The sequence below is a fragment of the Thalassophryne amazonica genome, chromosome 4 (assembly GCF_902500255.1).
Source record: "Thalassophryne amazonica chromosome 4, fThaAma1.1, whole genome shotgun sequence".
Lineage (NCBI taxonomy): Eukaryota > Metazoa > Chordata > Actinopteri > Batrachoidiformes > Batrachoididae > Thalassophryne > Thalassophryne amazonica.
The window spans coordinates 46,716,357-46,738,941 of NC_047106.1; the positions used below are offsets into that span (position 1 = coordinate 46,716,357).

The following is a 22,585-nucleotide window of genomic DNA, read 5'->3' on the forward strand; positions in this document are numbered from 1 at the left end:
CCCATCCTCCTTCACAGGCACGATGTGTCAAACCCTGGCGCGGTCCTCAGCGTCTCACAAACGAACGTCACAAGGTCGAGTTCCCGGCAATTCTGCTTGAACCACTCATGGCTTAAATGCAGAACGCCATCTCATTATCTGCTTCAGCTGAAAGTCTTTAAGTTTACACGTGAGCATCATCCACAGGTGCAGCTAATAATGCTGATGAGGGTGAAGGACTCTTCTGCCAGCACCTTCTCCACAGACAAAAACCAGTTTGCATACCACCTGGAGAGCAAAGAAAAGAAAACAACACAAAAACATCCAGCCAAACCCCCCAACACACAACAAACCTGGTGTTAATGGTTTGGGTTTGGGCTTAAAGGCATGCCTTCTTCCAGTCCTCCACCGAGAAGTCTGTGTGGAGATCATTTCTCCATGCAAAGAGACGTGAATAAGAATTTTCTTTAGAGCAGCAAGCAGGACAGCATAAAACTTAAAAAATTGACCACTTTTATGTAAATTTGCCATGGTGAGACTCTCAATGGAGGGCAATGGGTGTTCCAAAGAATTCCCAATCTGTGTCTTGATAAAACTTATCAGTTGTAAAAACTTGAAAAGGTGTTTCCTAGGAAGGTTGTATTTCTCAACTAACTGTTCAAACAATATCAAACTACCCTCATAAAAATCTTGTATTTTACTCAATCCTCTATCTAGCCAAAGTTTAAATCCCATGTCAGCCCTCCCTGGTTTGAAATGATCATTACAGTAAATAGGTGAAAAGTGTGAAAGCTTAAAGGATTCATTTAAAAAGGCATGAGCCTGGTGCCAAACCGATATTGTGTTTTTAAGGAAAGGGTTTTGAGGGTTTTTTTTAATGAGTAAATGAGTTTGTGCAGAATAAAGATACAGCTGTAATGGCAACTTTATTAAATTGTTTTCTATGTTTATCCAGGATGGGACATCTCTGTAAAATATTTAGTAGCTGCACAAAGTTTTGCTGCACAATAATAGAGTTTTAAATTAGGCAGTTTGAGCCCACCCCGGTCATATGGTAGGTATAGAAGAGAAAGGCGAAGTCTCGGGCGTTTACTGCACCAGATAAACCTAGAAGAGTTTTTTTTTAAGTGCAGAGAAAAAAATTGCTGGAGGGGGGAGTGGAATAGACTGGAAACTGTACAAAAATTTAGGCAGGATGGACATTTTAATAATATTAACACAGCCAATCATCGAGATAGGTAAAGTATTCCATCTTTCTAAAGACTCTAATACACCTTGAACTATGGGGTTATAATTTAAGGATATGATCTTAAACATTAAATTTAATTAAAAAAGGTGACTGGAAAGTCAATATTTAGCTTCCCAGATTGCAAGAAAAAGGCTGTAGATTTTTTTAATTTTCCAGGTGGCATACACCCACCTTGTCAGGGCACTCCATCGGCACACACGACCAAGTCTCAACCCCTTCCTTCACCCCAGGTAAGATCTGCCTACAAGTGCAAATTAAATAACGTGGGCGAAGGGCATCAAAATGACAGCTGTGTCTGTTGGAAACTACCAATTCCACTTCAGCTGTGTAGTGTGAGACAGGGCCCAAAGTTTGTTATGCAATCAAAAGACACTACAGAATGGGTTGTGGGTTGATCTACAGGACAGAGATGTCTTACTTTAGTTTAGACTACCCCAGCTTTGGACTTGGCTGACTGAGTTGCTCTGTGGGGCATCATAATTGAACACCTTGTCTGTTGGTGCTGTGCGGTGCAGAGTCAGATGACTTGGCTTCTTCCTGGTCATATCTGGTGTACTTACTCGATTCAGTCCTTGCATGAACTGGGTGTTGTGTAGGATGTGAAGAACAGTGGTTTCAGTTCTTTTGTTGGTGAGGAAAGGATGCTTACTGACCTTGAATTTGTGGTGATGCTGCTTTCTTTGCTGAATCGTTGGATCTCCTGATTCCACCACTTTGGAAGTTGAGTAAGGGGTTGGAGTGTCTGGATTGGAACTGTCCTTGATCAAGTCTAAGATGCAGGCTTTCATTGATTTCTTGAAAACAGCCATCAGCAGTGTGTCTGCTTGCAGTGAAAGTGTCGAACATGTAGAGGGTCACCACAGCGGATCCAGTATAGATTCGCATTAGAACTTGTAATTTTTCCCCTCATCAGTGACATTCATGTCTCTGGGTAATGTTACCGATACCCCACCCTCACCACAGCAGCAGTAAAACAATTCAGTGCAAAAAAAAAAAAAAAAAAAATAGAGCACATTTACTTTTTTCACAGAAATTTATGATCGTCTTCCTCTCCTGGCAAGGAGGGGAACATAACAACAATGGGCTCTGACAAGATGCCTCTGGTTACGATCCACCATGAAGTTTAAAGTAATATTTTCCAGGGTCGGCCCTGGGTTTCCATCACAATAACTTGTAATAAGATGCCCTTTCTTTATGTTTTTATTAAGTGTTTCAAATATCCCCTCCTCTCTTCCTTTCTTTGCAGATCCACCTAAAAAATGGATAGATTCATTGTAAGGTTAGACCCATATATCTTTGTGGATCCATATGATGAAGTCCAGCATTGATTTTCCAGCCTGTGAGAAGATTACAACACTCTAAGGTACGTCAAAGGTACGTAGCCTTCTGTGTTTTGATGTGAGGAATGGAGAAGGCGGCGGGCAGTGGTGAGGAAAAGGCTGATTGTGGTGGTCTCACAAACGGGAAAATGGGATCAGGCACCAGACTGGCAGTGTGTCATCCACACATGATAATGCCATCATACTACGCCTTTGCAATCACTGTCCCAGGCAAAGATGCTGATTATGTCACTGCCCAGTAAGCCATCCCAAACACAGCTGCATGTGCACATCAGCAGTCACCCACTCTCAGGCAGCACAGTAGAGCTGGGCGATATGACCTAAAATTCATATTGCGGTATAATTGAATCCCTTCACGGTAAGGGTATATATCACGGTATACAGTTGTATGCAAAGGTTTGGGCACCCCTGATAATTTCCGTGATTTTCCTTTATAAATCATTGGTTGTCTGGACCAGAAATTTCAGTTAAATATATCATATCGCAGACAAACACGCTGATATTTGACAAGTGAAATGAAATTTCTAGTATTTACAAAAAGTGTGCAATAATTATTCAAACAAAATTAGGCAGGTGCATAAATTTGGGCACCCTTGTCTTTTTTTATTTGAATACATTCATTCATCTTCTACCGCTTAGTCCAATTAAGGTTCGCGGGGGGCTGGAGCCTATCCCAGCAGCCATACAGCGTGAGGCGGGGTACACTCAGGACAGGATGCCAGTCTGTCGCAGGGCCACAAACAGACAACCAAACACAGACACACCCACACACACACCTACGGACAATTTAAAGATACCAGTCCACCTAACCCGCATGTCTTTGGATGTGGGAGGAAACTGGAGCACCCGGAGGAGGAAACCCACGCAAACACGGGGAGAACATGCAAACTCCACACAGAAAGGCCACAGGAATTGAACCCATGACCTTCTCGCTGTGAGGCAACAGTGCTAACCACCAAGCCACTGTGCTGCCCTATTTGAATACATTTAGCACTAATTATTGGAACAAAAAATTGGTTTGGTAAGCTCATTGACCCTTGACCTCCTTACACGGGTGAATCCAGTCATGAGAAAGGGTATTTAAGGTGGCCATTTGCAAATGTTTTGTCTCTTTGCATCTCTTCTAATGAGTGGCAACATGGGAGCCTCTAAACAACTCTCAAATGACCTGGAAAACAAAGATTGTTCAACATCATGGTTTAGGGGAAGGATACAAAAAGCTATGGAAACCTATCATTGTCCAGTAGCACTCTACATAACATATGAATTATCGCATTTGTCCATCAGAGGGCCCAAGCATCAGCCACCCTCTTTTTTGAAGAAAGTTGGTTAAACACCCACGTGAAATTAAATTAAATTACATGGAGTACATTTAATGAATGAGAAAAGGAAAAAAAATGGACACAATAAGGTGAGTTATTTGTGATATATTTTTATTTGTGATGAAATTAGACATTTTATTGAAATCGGCTTTCTGATGTAGATGATATTGGCCATGGTGGTGCATTGGCTCACCCCGTCTTCAGGTAGAATTTCGCGTGGGGAGCCCAGGACCCTCTGATGGGATAAGGGACTATATCCACTCAGGAGAGGTACCTCGTGTGGAAGATGCAAGAATGCACACTGAAGCTGAAGTGAGTTTTGATTACTGAACATGAGTGTGCTGCTGTCCGTATATGGTAATGGCTCTGAACATGACTGTATCACTGGCAGATTTCTTGTGCTACTTGTGCTCAGAAAAGATGGATCTGCTCGGGTATAGCCCTGAAGACGGGAGGTCATTTCAACCACAGACATTTTAGCTGAGGATGATCTGGTCACTGATGTTTCAGGTGAGGTTATTTTGGCCCCAAGACGTTTTGTATAAAGTAGTCTCTCGTTTATCGCGTGAGTTACTTTCTAAAAATAACCTGCAATAGGCGAAATCTGCAAAGTAGTCAGCGTTATTTGTTACAATTATTACAGACGTTTTAAGGCTGTAAAACCCCTCACTACACACTTTATACACTTTTCTCAAACAGGCATTAACATTTTCTCACTTTTCTCTTGTGTGTAAACACTCTCAAAGTTCAAACCTTAGTAGAAAAATAAGACCAACCTGTTTTCAGGCCCAAACATTTGTTTGAGAAATAAAAATAGAACGTTTTCCTACAAATAATTATGATGGCTTTTAGAACTAACAAATTTAATTTTAACGATCAACCTACGAGGTTGGACACATAAGAAATTATTAATAGTGACTGACCAGTATTTCACAGTTCCTCTGTTCGAGCCTCTTCGTCCTGGCACCGCGCCACTGTCGCGCCTTTTTCCACTGAGTCACACCTCAGTGCAGGTGTCTTTTTCTGAGTGAAGAACACAGTTATGGGTAGTTGTTGGTGCTCTTTTTTCTTCTGGGTGAGAAGATTCTTATAAACAGACACAAAGAACACAATGCGCGTGCTGTCCCTTCGCGGTGATGCCGACCGGCCTGCTTGATGAGGAAGCAGAACACAATGTGCTGTAAAAAAAAAAAAATAAATAAGCATGCAAAATTGGACTAAAAAATCCGCGAAACTGCGAGGCTGCTAAAGGTGAACCGCGTTATAGCGAGGGACCACTGTACAATAATACATGCTAGTAAAAATTAGCGTAATATCATTTTTCAATATTTACGTTTTAAACTAATTTCCAGTAAAACAAAAGGTTTGAGTTACAGCTCATTAAGGACCGGAAAATGTCATTATTCTTTAAAAGGTCCATGTCATGATAATATCTTTTTGTCTGAAACGTTTTAGGTCTGAACATCCCAAGGCGGAATGTCTTCCATGGCTAAAATGTCCTACACTCACGCCTGAATGTGATTCCACTGGTGGTGTGTTACACTTTATATAAGCAGCCCACTGAAATTGTCACCATGGGCTTGTAAAGCTAACACCAACTCTCAGGAATGATCCATTGACTCCGAGAGCCTCATGAACAATGTGCGACAAGTTAATCTCAACTTTGAAGTGGATTTTGTGAGACACATTTTGTGGTGTTTCGTTTTGATGACAACGTGATGCTTACAGCTCGACAGCAATTCACTGGTATTTTATTTTATGTGCATATCGTTTTTCTGTAATTATTGCATGGCTTTTGCCTTACAATATAAAGCACCTTGGGGCAACTGTTTGTTGTGATTTGGCGCTATATAAATAAAATTGATCTGATTTGATATCTCATGGAGCATTGTTAATTTAGATGGTGGAACTCTGCATTTTGATGACTTTGATGTACTCATCTAGGACTGCGATGGAGTTTGTAGCTGTTTGTTTACTAGACAAGGCTGAAAGTCATTTTCATCTGTGACACAAAGTCTCTGTTTAGGGTTTTGTTGACCATCAAAAACATAAAAGGGCCTCACCGATGTTCCAGTGAGCTGTCTCCAGTATCCATAAGAGCTGTGCTACAGCCACCACACTCCAAAGAGGCACCATACCTGTCCCTGTACTAATACCACTCTGACAGTTTCTCCACATTTGATGGTCTTGGAGAACTGTTTTGAAAAGAGAGACATTTCCATATATCACAGAAGTGCTGGTTGTGGAAACAAACCTATACTGTCGTCACTGCAGTGTGAGGGGATGCAGAACACCACGGCCACTTCCCCACTCTGTGACAACAGCCTCTGCTGATGAGCACTGATGCTTGCAATGGGCTCATCTCCTGGGAACAGTAGATGACCTGTGTAGGTGGACATAATAGATGGAGAGCACACCGAGCAAAAAGCCCAAACCTGGACACAGCTGTCCCTTCTCTAGCAACAATAACGCGGCCTTTGTTGGCAGAAAAGCAGCAGAAGTAACATTAATGCTGCACCAATCACTACACTGGTCACACAACAATCATCCTACGGTTGCATAAGATGTCAAATTTGTTCTTTAATCAAATGTTTATGGAGATCAGGGGTTAATATCGCCGCTAGGTGGCGACCTTGGACCGATGCAGTGATCGCAGTGAACAGCGTTGCGCTTCAAGAGGCAAACTGCACAATCTGTGTGTGTGTGTGTGTGTGCGCGCGCGCGCGCTCGCGCGCACTGAGAAGCGCAGAGGACATGTTCCATTTTACCCACAGGAATAGTTCAGGATGAGTTCTTTAAAAAAATTCCAATTTAAGCTTTCAAACTGTGCACAGAACGAAACTGGTTTAAAAAAAAAGAGAGAAAGAGTTCTTAGGGGTGTGTGGGGAGGTGAGGGTAGGCCGTAATTACCCCCCCCCCACACACACACACACATGCATATATATATTTTTTTTTGGATTGACAGGGGCAGCGTGGACCCGCCTCCTGCCTGCGGTGCGCTCAGCGCGACTTTCTTCCCGTCCGCTTCAAAAACCATATTCCACTGGGAAAGAAGGAGAGAGAGAGAGAGAGAGGGAGAGAGAGCGAGGGAGAGAGAGGGAGAGCGCAGGACCTGGCAGAAGAGCAGCGAAAGAAAAGAGGAGAGAAAAACGCAACAACCACTCAAATGGCACCCATGGCAAGGATTTTGTTCACGGTCACCTTTCTCGCTTTTAGGATTTTTATATTTGTTTCACCGGCACGGATATACCCGCCAAATGAAGGTAAGAAAGGCGACACAACTGCCGTGGACTTTTCACTTCATCTCTGTGCATCCGCGGAGTTTTTTTTTTTTTTTTAATCTTATTAATTTTTTAGATCTGTTTTCTGCGGTCACCTTTACGCAGCGTATTTTACGCGTCTTGCTTGGAATCAATGAGTCCAAAAATGCGCTCCGACTCCTGTTGGTGTCAGTTCGGCAGCTGAAAACCTGTGAGCAGGAACGCAGGAGAAGGTCAAAGAAATCTCAGTTTAAAAATTCTTTCACGCCGCGCAGTACCTCTTTATTTATTGCCCAATCAAGCGCTTTTACGAATCAGTGGGGAACACTCGGAAAGTCGAACGCACTGACCAAAAGACCTGCAGGGATCGTGCGTTGACTGAACAAATACCACGATTTTAGAAGAACATAAAAATAACAAAAGCAGAAAACCACAAGAAGACCTGTGGTTTGTTGTAGGTGATTTTGCGCAGACTTGCAAACATTTTCAAAGTTTAAAGATTGTCGGAGCGATCGTTGCTTGATCAGATGCTGAATTAAAGAGTTAACAGGTTTCAGAAATGCACTGAATATAACTGATTAAAAAGCAAGGAAACATAAAAGTGTCAGATGTTTAAAATGAGCGATGTGCGTCAGACTCCAAACCGGACCGAACCCTATGTGGTCTGTGTGTTTGGGGTCTCAGAGCGCAGTAAGTCCAAGTTCTAAATGTTCTCTTTCACAGCTGAATTGATAAATAGCGTTTAAAAACAATCCAGTCTGATGGATGAGTCTGCTGTCTTTATCATCTGACGGACTAAAAGCAACAAGCAAAGCTGCGCTCAGAAGGACGCATTTAAAAATGCGAAATAAATGTTTTTCCTCCCTCAAACAGGTCCGTTTTTTAAAAGCTGCATACCTCATAATTTATACCGTCTTATGTAACAGCTTTATAACTTCTTAATTAGCGGTTCATTACGCGATTTTTGGCCTCACTGAAATCAAAACAGTTTAAAAGTAAATGCTTCAACTGAGTTTTGTATTTTTAGCCTTTTTTTAAAAGGTAACAGAAAAATATTTTTCAAGGCCCATTTCAAAATGCGGTTCTCGCCAAGTTGTTCGGAAACCCCTGATTAATTTATTGTGACTCCATCAATCAAAATCAAACTGCAAAGTCATTATTTCAAAAGACAGCGCGTGTATTTGAGGAAAATCCATCCAAACTCGGTGCGTAAAGCACATCAGGGAATTTACGCACAAGAAAACATTCCCAAATGTGTTATTTTAACGCTTGTTATATGATTGTATTTTTTTAAAAATCTGTCGCTTTACTAAAATTAATGATGGTTTTGTTTTTCTGCCTGATAAATGGCATCACACTTGTGATTTATTTCACATAGGAAGCCGTTTTTCTTCGTAGTGTTGATGTTCTGTGGACTCGCTGAACCCGCGACCTAACTTCTCCATTTTTTCGTTTCTTTCTTTTTTTTTTTTTTTTTTTTTCCCAGTCACATTACTGGACTCCAGAGCTGTACAGGGGGAGCTGGGATGGGTCGCTAACCCGACAGAAGGAGGGGTAAGTGGAGGCTACTGCAAATGAAGTGTCCCCTTGTTAGAGGCATAATCTCCCCTACTGGGTGAAAATGGAGAGAAAATTATCATTAGTGGAAGGATTTCTGGAAAAGATCGACCAAATACTGCAGCCATACACTTGTGCTTCATAAAATTTTTACTCCAGCAAGCGTTTTAAAGGGATATTATTGATGATTTACTGAATTTACCTTGATGCATTTGGCACTCTGGTGCAGCTGTCTGCACTGGATGGATATTACAGGCAGCTGGTTCAACTCAAACATGATTTGTAGCATCTTGCATTTAAAAATAATAGAAAAGAAAGTCACCGTTTTGCAGTATATCATCTGAAACACACTCCAGGGCACATTGGGGTACCCCCCTCCTCCCCCACCACACACACATACACACACACACACACACACACACACACACACACACACAAACACCTCACCCCCAACCCCAACTCCCCTGCTCCCCTTTCTCCTCACCGCTCTGTAATGGTCAGATGCAGGGGCCGATACTGCAGCAAGCATCAGGTTTCCTGAATAGACGGTGGATTGAATCGGTCTTTGTGGAGAAACTCTATATCCCTTTCCACCATTGAGTCTAAGAGAGAGAGAGAGAGAGAGAGAGAGAGAGAGACTTGGCAGCTCAGAAAGGGTCCTCAGAAATGGGTGAATAAGGGGGAAAGTGAAGGCGGTTTTAGTCCTTGCCGCAGGATGACTAGATCAGGCCGGAAAGCAAAAGGGAATAGCGCCGATCAATACGAGATCCCTCACTATAATTGGGATATCTAGAGTGGCTGTGATAAGGGAAAGAAAGGTGAGCACACTATAGCCCACAGGGGTCACAGCGATGCCACGGGCGGTATGCAAAGGTGAGATGTGCACCGTGTCTTGCCAGACTCTAAATCTAATCAGAAAAATGTCTTTCTTCTCTGCTAAGTGATGCACGTTAACCACAATTGAGTTTCATGACAATCAGACATTAGTAACCATCATGAGCTCAATACAACTTGTTCATCTGCTACAGGTTCCGCCATCAAGATTTTTCAATTAACTCGGCTGATTTTTAGCAGGGGGTGGGTGGGTGGGTGGGGGGGGGGGTCTTTTCCTCTGCAGTTTTATCACAGAGGTGATTGACAGGGTCTTGGCACCCACTGAGATGTTGCATTCACCTTCTCATTACAGCCAATTGGACTTATTCTCCTTCCACTCCGCTATCGGGGAAAAGGTGCGGCCTTATCTCGGAGCTGCTTGATTTCCACAACAAAAGACGGGGTGAAAGGAAACGAGCCTGGCGGAACAGAGGAGCGGGGAATGATCGGCATTTTCCCAAAATCGCAGAGCAGCAGCGATGTTTCACATTATCGTCTCTTCCCACAGGGGGAACTGCGGCCTTAAAGTAGGCTATTTATGATAAAACGTCAAATCGGGCGACTTTTACCTCCTTTTTTTAATTATTTCGTAGAGTCACTCGGAATGAGCAAAGTAACAGCAGCAAAAAGGCCTGTCTGCTCTTGTTTACAGCCCCGGCTTCAGTCAAAGAGTCTATTTAAAACACACTGTGAAAAAAACGACAGGAACACGCCGTTTGAGCCTCTCAAGACGCGCTTCTATTTACTCAGCAGCTCTCTGTGGAGAGGGGAACTTTATCATAAGTCAAACAAACATTCCCTTTCTGCAAGAATAAGCCAGGCCGCGCAGTATAACGCGATCTGTGTGTGCTGCGTCTCCTCCGTGAGTTCACAGCAACGGCGGCAGTGAACATATGGAACCCTGACTCCCAGTCCACCTCACGGATGCGTGTGTGAAACCGGTACACTTTAGATCATTTGCATTGATTCAGAAACTTTTGGCTTTATGTTTTCCTAATCCTCTGTTTTGCTTTCTTGCTGTTTTGCCGTCTTATCTCATATCCGGAGGTCGCTCGGTGATTGTGTGCATTTGGAAGGGATTTTGTGTACCAGTCCCTGAGTAACTGAGCGTTAGGCTTTATCGGCTGAGGCATCGAGCTAATTTCCCTACTTAAAGTTGAAGGGAATCATGAATATTAACATCTTTATGATTCTATATTAGAAGCTAACACATCTTTGAGATCCACTTCATAAAATATGTATTAAGTTTGTCCATCAATTAATTGCGCTGATGCGACTCAAATATTGACGAGTCTTTATTGCACGCTTTATTGAATAACCTATCAGTCTTTACACAGACTGCCTCAAATAGAGTGGCTCATTTTTTTAGGTCAGCTTTTAGCTGTTGCGACTTTCTTTTGCTCGTGTAGCCTTTAATGGGCAATATTGTGCAAAATGGTTTTTGAATTTAACATATTCATTTCCCGGAGGATTAATTCTACAGCTGTTCTACATCACTGCATGTAGAATTTCTTCTGCTTTAAATCCAATTTAGGCCTAAAATGACTGGTTTTAGACTTCTGTGACATTCATGTCAGTGGCTCCTCTCTTTGAGATTGAAAGATTCCTGGGATGAGCTCATGGAATCATGTTGTTTCTGGACAGAGGTGTAAGGAGATGAAGATGTCTTTGCAGGAGGGTGATGGACAAAGCCTTATTTGCACATTGCTATGGACTGTGTCTGTAATATATGCGATATGCCACCTAATGTTCAAGAAGTGCATTTTATTGTGGAGTCCACAGCAGTTGGGCGATGCTGCTTTCATCTGTTTTTCATCAGTTGTCTGAAATATGTGCACAGAACACTATGGGTTGCTGAGGACTTTACTCCAGCGCCCCCTGGTAGCCATTTTTGTCAGATGAAAACATCGCCAAATTCAGTACAAATATATGTAATTTGGTCACTTTTCAAAGGTCTCAGACTCATCAATAAAGTCAATTTAATGTACAGTGGTTCATTTCAGGTCAGCTTGGTGTATAAATGTCATCATTCCAAGCAGTGAGAGCTGTCAGCTGGCTGTTAGAAGGAAAGTTAGAGACAAAACCAAACCAGCTGATTTCAAGAGACAATCAATACAGCCCGAGTGTGTTTTCATTGGGTGGCCAGTCGTGGAAGTACAAATTCCAAATTCTCGCATTCTGATTCACCACTTCGCCGGAAGTGATGTATACTAGTGCCGTCCCATAGAGATAAAAACAAGAGGTGAAAAATTTGCCTTTTCGTGCTGTTGCAAAAATAATTAATATTCCCAATGGTTTTTTTTGCTTCTCCAACTACACTTTGAATGTTAGCAGTCAAGCAGCTGAAACAAAGGAGCTAGCTTGTTAGCTTTATTATCTTTCCAAAGCTAGCTTCCTGGCACACAGCACATACAGTCTCTCCGAAACCCACGTAAAAGTTAATTTTTTCTATTTAATGAAGGCAAGTTCTGGCCAACAACAAAAATGTAAGCACAAACAACAGACACCACGGAGGCATCCATAGAAATGAATGGATAATCGGTCGGTACGATTACATACATGTACACTATGTGGAAACGAGGCATTAGTGCCTTTGTGCTTCCTGTGTATGGTGGTGAGATGTGGACATTAACCAGTGACCTAAGATGACCACTGATGTTTCTGCATAGACTCTCAGTTGTCCAGGTCTTTTCCATAGTAGAGAAGCTTGAATCTTCGACTGGACTGGGTTGCTTGACGCGAGGACGTTTCGCTTCAAATCGCAGAAGCTTCCTCAGCTAAATTTCTTGCTCTGGTAGTCTGACTTCTGTCTTGACTCTTGTAAAGAAGAATAAACAGAAGCCAACAAAAGCTGGAGTTTTTTAAACCTAACCAGACCCCTCCTACCGAGAGGCCGACTGCTATAGGCTCGTGACTAAACAATACCTCTAATTAGCACCTATTGTGCTCTAGTTAGCACCCTCCTAATGACAGGGCCGCTGTCCCTCCTAATGATGGGGCGGAAGCCTCTCCTGATGGCTCCCTTGACGACTCTCCTGATGACGTGAATGACTCATTACCATGAACAAAAGACTGAAACTGCTTTGACCTGAATACCCCATTGTAAACAGGGGATAAAGCGTGTCTCAGACATCCTCCCTGGTTAAGGCTGGGTTTCAACTGTTTCACATAGAATGCTTCCTTGACACCTCTCTCAAACCATTTCTTCTCTCTGGCTAAGATTTTAACTTCCTAATTTTAGCTGAGGAAGCTTCTGCGATTTGAAGCAAAATGTCCTCACGTCAAGCAACCCAGTCCAGTTGAAGATTCAAGCTTCTCTACCACTGATGTTTTTGTTGTAGGTCTCTTTGGAGGATCCTTCAGTATCGCTGGAATGACATTATGCCAAAAAAACAAGTTATTTTGGGAATATCACTTGCATTGTGAGGGAACATCAGTTCTGCCATTTTTTTTGGATAGTTGTGAAGGTCAAGGGGGCAAGGGGATGTGGAAGATACAGTAGATATTTAATTTCAAGAGGCGGAGATGGAGTGGTTGTTTGCCTGCATGGTTGTCAGCCAGGTCCTGCGTCACCAATAATGTTTAGATTTTATGTGACACGTCCTCAGAGTTTCACAGTTCTATTTCTGTGCATGTAGAACGCTCCCACTTTAGGCAAAATGTTGGCCTGAAATGACTGGTTCTACAGAGGAAATTTTGCTGAGTAAAATTTACTCTGCTGGGATAACATTTGATCCCAGTCTAAATAGATTAAAATATACTCTACCACAGGGCTAAATCAACTCAACATAGTGTAAAATCAACTGTTATTGGAGTAAAACCACTTGCATTGACTAGACGCTGTCGCCGACTGAACGGTCCGCCCTAAAACTCAGTCCGCCCTGCCTTCACTGCGCATGCGTCATCAGATAATTTTCATGATTTTCCTTTATAAATCATTGGTTGTCTGGATCAGAAATTTCAGTTAAATATATCATATAGCACACGAACACACTGATATTTGAGAAGTGAAATGAAGTTTCTAGTATTTACAGAAAGTGTGCAATAATTATTTAAATAAAATTAGGTAGGTGCATAAATTTGGGCACCCTTGTCATTTAATTGATTTGAATACATTTAGCACCAATCATTGCAACACAAAATTGGCTTGGTAAGCTGATTGACCCTTGACCTCCTTACACAGGTGAACCCAATCATAAGAACGGTGACCATTTGCAAATGATTCCCCTCTTTGTATCTCTTCTAATGAGTGGTAACATGGGAGCCTCTAAGCAACTCTCAAATGACCTGAAAACAAAGATTGTTCAACATCATGGTTTAGGAGAAGGTTACAAAAAGCTATCTCAGAGATTTCAGCTGTCAGTTTCCACTGTGAGGAACATAGTGAGGAAATGGAAGACCGCAGGCACAGTACTAGTTAAGGCCCAAAGTGGCAGGCCAAGAAAAATCTCAGATAAGCTGAAGTGAAGGATGGTGAGAACAGTCATAGTCAACCCACAGACCTGCTCCAAAGACCTATGATCTTGCTACGATAGAGTCTCTGTGTATCATTCAACAATACAGCGTGCTTTGCAGAAAGAGATGCTGTAATGCAGAGGAAGCCTTTTTTGCATACACACCACAAACAGAGTCACTTGAGGTATGCTAAAGCACATTTGGACAAGCCAGCTTCATTTTGAAATAAGGTGTTGTAGACTGATGAAACTAAAATTGAGTTATTTGGACATAACAAGGGGCGGTATGCATGGCTGAAAAAGAACACAGTATTCTAAGAAAAACGCTTGCTACCCACAGTAAAATTTGGAGGTGGTTCCATCATGCTGTGTGGCTGTGTGGCCAGTGCAGGCACTGGAAATCTTGTTAAAGTTGAGGGCCACATGGATTCCAGTCAATATCAGCAGATTCTTGAGAGCAATGTTCATGAGTAAGTGACAAAGTTGAAGTTGCGCCGGGGCTGGATCTTTCAACAAGACAACAACCCTAAACACTGCACAAAATCTACTAAGGCATTCATGCAGAGGAACAAGTACAATGTTCTGGAATGGCCATCTCAGTCCCCAGACCTGAATATTATTGAAAATCTGTGGTGTGATTTTAAGCGGGCTGTCCATGCTCTGAAACCAACAAACCTGAGATGTTTTGTAAAGAAAAATGGTCCAAAATACCTTCAACCAGAATCCAGACTCTTGGAAGCTATAGGAAGCATTTAGAGGCTGTAATTTCTGCAAAAGGAGGATCTACTAAATACTGATGTATTTTTTTCTGTTGGGGTGCCCAAATTTATGCACCTGCCTAATTTTTCTTCAAGAATTATTGCACACTTTCTGTAAATCCTATAAACTTCATTTCACTTCTCAAATATAACTGTTTGTCTGCTATATGATATATTTAACTGAAATTGCTGATCCAAACAACCAATGATTTATAAAGGAAAATCTTGGAAATCATCACGGGTGCCCAAAGTTTTACATACTGTATTTTAGGGTGCTTTGCCTCTATGTTTATAGGGAGCTCCTGGCTACAAACTGTACTGTTTCTTTTTATGATACCTGCTGATGTATAATAGATTGTGTGTCAGTTAAGGAAAAATCATCTTAGTGGTGGAGATCAAGAAAACAAAACACAGATGGGTTGATGATTAATGAGGAGTTTGAAATGTGGAATGTGCTCTCACTTTCTGCGCGACACCTCCTTGCACTCTCTGTTGTACGTGTGCACAGCCTGAACACACACACCCAGCTCAGCTAGTTCACACAATTTTGTGATCATGCAACAAAGCTGTCATTTTCAACACTTCATCAGTTTTTCAACGATGATATTCAAGTGCAAACTGCTTAACATTTGCACTGTGTTCTGAGAGAGCGGATTTATAGCGCACAAAGGTCACACATGCACATGTTTATTGGTGTTGTTTTATTAATTTGTTTACAATTTACAATTTAGAAATAAAAGAAACTGAAAAACATTAATTTCAAGCCACATGAAAGTGCAACCACACCTGCTCCTAATTTCCACCATGCATGTGATGATGACGAGTTTACATATGTCCAGCAGATGGCATTGTTCAGCACGTGGCAGACAGGTCTATGTTGTAGCACATAAGCAAAATAAAGCTGATTCTTGGGTTGATTTAATCTATCAAAATTCAACAATGTTTAATGTTTATCCTCATTATATTGCTATTTTGCAAGATGATGGCTTTTATTGTTTTTGTTTTTTAGTAATATTGTTTTCAGACTGAAAGGGGTGGACTAATTTTGTTGAATGAAAACTAACACACAGGACTAAGAAGGCACTTGTGTTTCTCTGGTTGTGTCCTTTATCTAGTGGGAAGAAGTGAGCATTATGGATGAGAAGAACATCCCCATTCGGACATACCAGGTGTGCAATGTAATGGAGCCCAACCAGAACAACTGGCTTCGCACTGACTGGATTCCTCGCGGCGGTGCTCAGCGAGTATACATTGAGATCAAGTTCACCCTCCGAGATTGCAACAGCCTCCCTGGAGTCATGGGAACTTGTAAGGAAACCTTCAACCTCTACTACTACGAGTCCAACAATGACAAAGAACGTTACATTCGTGAAAATCAGTTTGGCAAGATCGATACCATCGCTGCAGATGAGAGCTTCACTCAGGTGGACATTGGCGACCGCATTATGAAGTTGAACACGGAGGTGCGTGATGTAGGCGCCTTAACCCGCAAGGGCTTCTATTTGGCCTTCCAGGATGTTGGCGCTTGTATTGCTCTAGTGTCTGTCCGGGTCTTCTACAAGAAATGTCCTTTAGCTGTCCGAAACTTGGCTCAGTTTCCTGACACCATCACCGGAGCAGATACGTCCTCCCTTGTGGAAGTTCGAGGCTCGTGTGTGGATAATTCTGAGGAGAAGGAGGTTCCCAAGATGTATTGTGGGGCTGACGGAGAGTGGCTGGTGCCCATTGGGAATTGCCTGTGCAATCCTGGACATGAGGAGCGCAATGCCGAATGTCAAGGTAAAAAAAAAAAAAACATTGCAATTTTTTTTGCCTCCTTTTTGAACCCCCTCTGTCTTCTATCCCTGCATTTTCATATAGTATCCTCTGTCTTTTAGCTGTTCTTGTTGTTATCTCTCGCTCACTGTATGTCATTTGTTCTTTTTCCCTTCTCCCTCTGTTGACTCATCACCCTCTCACACTGTTGATTTTTTTTCCCCTGACATTTTTTTTCCATTGTATGGTTGGGTGATAGAAGCAATCATGATTGTAAATGGCTTAATTAGGAAGTCGTCTGGGAGGTGTTGTGCGGTGGGATGAATCCCAAGAGAATAGGTGAAACAAGCCAAACAGGAGGGTAGACCTTAAACAGGTTCTCCTCACTACCGCTGTTTCTTTCACTCCTATCTCTTCTTTCATTCCCACTGGAGGCCAAAGCTGGGCAAAAAAGATACACGGCTTTAGATAAGGGAAGGTGATGGAGTTTGTCATTCCAGGCTGGTGTGAGTGAAGTGAAAACCTAAAGCTGTGAGGTGGATTTGATGGACTAGTGTAGTTTCTGCTTGATGTAGTACTCTACCAGGCTTTTAATAAGATTTAAATACCAATGCATTGTAGAGTTTTTAAATCAACATCCTGTTGTAGCCGTCAAGTACGATCTTAGCTTGATGAAGTGATGTGCAAGAATTCTATCAAAAGAATAAGCACAATCAACATCTTGCACAGAGCATGCACAGTGAGACAAAAGGTCACTTATAAGCCCAGAGGTCATTCGATATAAGCTGTGTCCAAGTGCCTCAGTACAAGAAAAGTGTATGTCAATAGGTTTTTTCATAGTTTGAGTGGCCCTGCGACTTACATATAAACTTATACAACCCCTGGCAAAAATTATGGAATCACCGGCCTCGGAGGATGTTCATTCAGTTGTTTAATTTTGTAGAAAAAAGCAGATCACAGACATGACACAAAACTAAAGTCATTTCAAATGGCAACTTTCTGGCTTTAAGAAACACTATAAGAAATCAAGAAAAAAAGATTGTGGCAGTCAGTAACGGTTACTTTTTTAGACCAAGCAGAGGAAAAAAATATGGAATCACTCAATTCTGAGGAAAAAATTATGGAATCACCCTGTAAATTTTCATTCCCAAAACTAACACCTGCATCATATCAGATCTGCTCATTAGTCTGCATCTAAAAAGGAGCGATCACACCTTGGAGAGCTGTTGCACCAAGTGGACTGACATGAATCACGGCTCCAACACGAGAGATATCAATTGAAACAAAGGAGAGGATTATCAAACTCTTAAAAGAGAGTAAATCATCACGCAATGTTGCAAAAGATGTTGGTTGTTCACAGTCAGCTGTGTCTAAACTCAGGACCAAATACAAAAAACATGGGAAGGTTGTTAAAGGCAAACATACTGGTAGACCAAGGTAGACATCAAAGCATCAAGACAGAAAACTTAAAGCAATATGTCTCAAAAATCCAAAAATGTACAACAAAACAACTGAGGAACGAATGGGAGGAAACTGGAGTCAACGTCTATGACTGAACTGTAAGAAACCGCCTAAAGGAAATGGGATTTACATACAGAAAAGCTAAACAAAAGCCATCATTAACACCTAAACAGAATAAACAAGGTTACAATGGGCTAAGGAAAAGCAATCGTGGACTGTGGATGACTGGATGAAAGTGATATTCAGTGATGAATCTCAAATCTGCATTGGGCAAGGTGGTGATGCTGGAACTTTTGTTTGGTGCCGTTCCAATGAGATTTATAAAGATGATTGCCTGAAGAGAACATGTAAATTTCCACAGTCATTGATGATATGGGGCTGCATGTCAGGTAAAGGCACTGGGGGAGATGGCTGTCATTACATCATCAATAAATGCACAAGTTTACGTTGATATTTTGGACAATTGAAAGGATGTTTGGGGATGATGAAATCATTTTTCAAGATGATAATGCATCTTGCCATAGAGCAAAAACTGTGAAAACGTTCCTTGCAAAAAGACACATAGGATCAATGTCATGGCATAGGGTCAATGTCAACGAGCAGATCTGATTTGATGCAGGTTTTAGTTTGTGGGATGGAAATTTACAGGGTGATTCCATAATTTATTCCTCAGAATTGAGTGATTCCATATTTTTTTCCTCTGCTTGGTCTAAAAAAGTAACCGTTACTGACTGTCACAGTCTTTTTTTCTTGATTTCTTATAGTGTTACTTAAAGCCAGAAAGTTGCCATTTGAAATGACTTTAGTTTTGTGTCATGTCTGTGATCTGCTTTTTTCCACAAAATTAAACAACTGAATGAACATCCTCCGAGGCCGGTGATTCCATAATTTTGCCAGGGGTTGTATACTGGAAAAAACAATAACATGTTTGTTAATAATCGCAATTATTATTATTTATATAGGGCTTTCCCAGGAAATAAAGTACTAAACAAACAAAAAAACCTCCAATAATAAATGAATAAATGCCAATGCACAACAATCCCAAATGAAACAGGTGACAATACAGTGCAAGTTATGTGCAAAATACAGTAAAATTAGCTTTTCAGCTGTAAAAACAGGCACATATTAACATTTGATTTAACTGAGCTTGAGGGTGTTATTTTACAAAATCAAAAGTACTGTTAATATGATTGTGGAATTTGATTTTTTTCCAGCACAGCTCAGATTGTGTTGTTGTTTTTTCCATTCCTCAATAATATCTGTTGAAATGATTGTTACATTTGTTTATTAAGTGCTTATAGTGAAAATACTGTGAATTTACTGTGAAATCTGTTTCCTTAACTCAACATGCCTGTTGACTACGTCCGTTTATCATGGTGGGGTTCTTCAGATTCCTGGTGGACCATGACAATCAACTTTTTGAAAAGATCGATGTAAACTTTGTGTGAAAGTCACATATGCAGTTTACAAGTTCAATTTTTAGATTGTGAAACTTGTGAGATATATTATTACATCAGTGTGTTCCTGAATGAAAATTCACTTGTTTTTTTTTGGGGGGGGGGGGGGTGCCTGCTGTCTTTGTCCTAGTTTGACTCAGTTTGTGCTGGATTGTGGAGTTTTCCATCATCTACAGTCAACAAAATCTTGTTGTAACTCAAGATTTTGGTCACTAACCCAAGGTGGCATTTGGTTGCTTCACTTCAAAAGTTCAGGCTGCCAGACTCTCGCTCTTTTTATCCAGTTTCAGCCCCCTGGCTTTTAAAATAAAATAAAAAAAAATCTTTAAACATAGTCACTGTTCACCTTCGAAAATCACACGGAATTTCTGGCTCCTTCATTTCCCCTGACATACCACAATTTTACAAAAAGAACCTCACCTTGGGTCAAGTCTTACCTTGATTGACTTTGTGCCAATCCCAGCACACCCAGATTTGTGCACGTCGAGATAATGATTTCGTTTGTTCCTTGAGCAGTGTCAACCCTTGATTTTCCGATGGTATACATGGCGTTTTAAGAGACTTAATTTGCTTGTTTTATTGCTACACTCTTGTTTATAGTGTGAAACATTGTACTGCAACAGCATCTAGTAGTTCAGCAACTGTTTTGTGGATAATGTGCAGCCTTATCAGAAGCAGTAGTGGCAGCTGGCAAGGCCAATGGATGCCAATTCTAGCGTGGTTTATTGGTACCCCAACTGCCACCCACCATCATTACAGACACACAAGCAGGAGTAGGCTGCAGCAGTGAGGGGTCAGAGGCTGGCCACGGGTGATTAACACAGGGATGGACTGCTACACCTCTGCTGATTTATGAGGGAGCCTTTATCTTGGAGGGCTAATGGCATGACAAACAGGTCTGATGATTTAGGGGTAACACTGGCTCCTTGGAGGTGGATAGGCAAAGGGGCACAAGCAGTCACAGATGGTTTCATGTGTGTTTTTATGTGTTTGTCCAACCGGTTTGAAGGGTAAGATTTGCTGTGGATTATTGAAAATCTCTATTCTTGCTGGATTTTTAGTGGAGTTTGTCAGACTTAATGTTGTAGACGGGGAAGAAAAATGGAGGGTTGAGGGGAAAGGACTCATAAGGTAGTCAGTGACAATCCTTTAATCCCTTCTAAAGTGTTTTTATCATGAATTATGCAACCGTATGACTGCGCTGGTGGCTCTTCCTCTCTCTTCTTTCATTTGAGTTACGATAAATTACTCCTAATCCAGAAGAAAGCTGTAAATGATTTAGAAACCATGATTTTATTTGTAATTCTGTTTCTGAATGCTGCCAACCTTTGAGATGCCAGTATTGAACTCCCAGCTGATATATACTGTTAGTTTACATACGGTTGTGTCACCTTTTATAGCCTGTTTTAGTTTGCAGTGCCAATACCTCCACTTCTATCAACTTGTGCTTCAAATAGACAAAGCAAAATGTGTCTTAAGATCTCAGTCTCGACAATTAGATAGAAAGTCGTCATGACAGCCGGAGGTGCCCGCATGGAGATGGCACCAGTGGCTGCAGGGCTAAAAGGTGCCGATCACTGACAGTCATCAAGTGTGTTGATGAGCTGGTTAATATTCCCAAATGTGACAGGTTCTATGGATGACAGGATCCACTCCTATAACATCATGTTGACTAAAGGTCTTGGGCAGGAGCCTGTTTTTGTTGGGAGCAAGGTTACTAGTGGGGAGTCGTGGCTTAAAGTCTGAGTAAAAAAGTTTTTTTTTCTTCCCCACGTCTAGTTTTAAGTTGTATTGAGTTATGCCAGCCAATATATACATATTACATGACTTTATTTGGTTTTAAGTCGTATATTTAAAAGTTTCTGTGGCACACACAACTCCATTTGCATGGGTTCACATATTGTGTGTCTGTGCTTGTCTTGTGTACGTATGAGGTTACAAGGCCACCTTGGCCCCTGGTTCCCAGCCCAGGATGAATGGAGTCTCCTCCGTCATTGTTGGGTGCAGCAGCCAAGCCGACGGAGGTTGGTGATGTTGGGGAGGGGGTTGATCATGCAGGGAGGAGTTGGAGGAGTTGTATTCTCCGTCTCTGGCAGATGTCAAGGGTCATCCTCTTCTCCATCCATCTTGCTGCAGTTTCTGACAGGGTCGTGGATTCACAATTGATTAAGACGTCAGAGTTTTGACAGCTGCAGAAGGGGGGATCTGTCTGTGGGTGTTTGTGTGGCCAATGGTGCACCAATTGTGGCCTGAGTCTATACTCTGGACCAATTTGACAGAACCAAGGGGCCTCTTGATGTAAGCAGAGGGGACTTTGTCTGTTTGCATTTGGGATCCTTTTTTTTTTGCTGTAAACCACATCCCCCAATATGCACCATAAGAGACAAGAGGGGGCCTGATGTCCCTCGCTCCTCGTATGTTGAGGCCTTCCCGACTGTTGCAGGGGTGTGAGTGTTAATGAGCAAAGTTTTGCTGGAACATTCATGTCACACTGGCAAAAAAAAATACATACACACTAGAGGTATAAGAATGAACCGAAACAAATTGAAAATCAATTTTAAAGTAATAGATACGACCACACTGCACTGACCTCTGAGTTTGTCTGCATTTACTATGAACTGGTCGATGTCTCGATTATAATGATATAATTGGTTGAATTAAATTTCCATCATACATGTGATGATAAGATCATTCCCTGCGACAAACCTGGACAAGCCCAGACGTGTCAGATGTGTATGGTACATTAAGTGATTACGTTTTGGATTGATCTGGTGCATCAAAGGTCACCAGCATGTAATCACTTTATCCTCATTACTTGCCCTATTAAAACGGCGAGATATGATGACATCATTTATTAATTTAGAGTTATTGTTCTAACAAACTGGAGGGCATGGAGGCATTTCTCGATTCACTTCACTCACATGCCTAGGCTTTCCCAAAGTCCTTAGAGGCTCTTCGTGAAATCCAGTCATGCTCAAATTTGCACCCATCCCAGATAAATGCATTTAGGATTTTCATTTCATATTAGGTGAAAATCAGATAAATCCTGTTCAAGTTATCATGCACACAAGAAAGCGTGAAGGTGCCTTGCACGCTTTTTGGCTCCGCACTCCCACGCAC

At 41.7% G+C, this 22,585-nt stretch overlaps 1 protein-coding gene across 3 annotated transcripts in view; it reads left to right on the plus strand.

The window, feature by feature from the left end:
- Window positions 1-6,945: 6,945 nt before the first annotated feature.
- The window catches only part of epha4l (eph receptor A4, like), a 120,615-nt gene continuing 104,975 nt past the window's right edge, over window positions 6,946-22,585 (plus strand). For all 3 annotated transcript variants that reach the window (XM_034167831.1, XM_034167833.1, XM_034167832.1), the window contains exons 1-3: window positions 6,946-7,153; window positions 8,637-8,704; window positions 15,908-16,571. In XM_034167831.1, coding sequence (XP_034023722.1) covers window positions 7,057-7,153; window positions 8,637-8,704; window positions 15,908-16,571 — 829 coding nt within the window. In that variant the 5' untranslated portion in view covers window positions 6,946-7,056. The remainder of the gene's footprint in view (window positions 7,154-8,636; window positions 8,705-15,907; window positions 16,572-22,585) is intronic.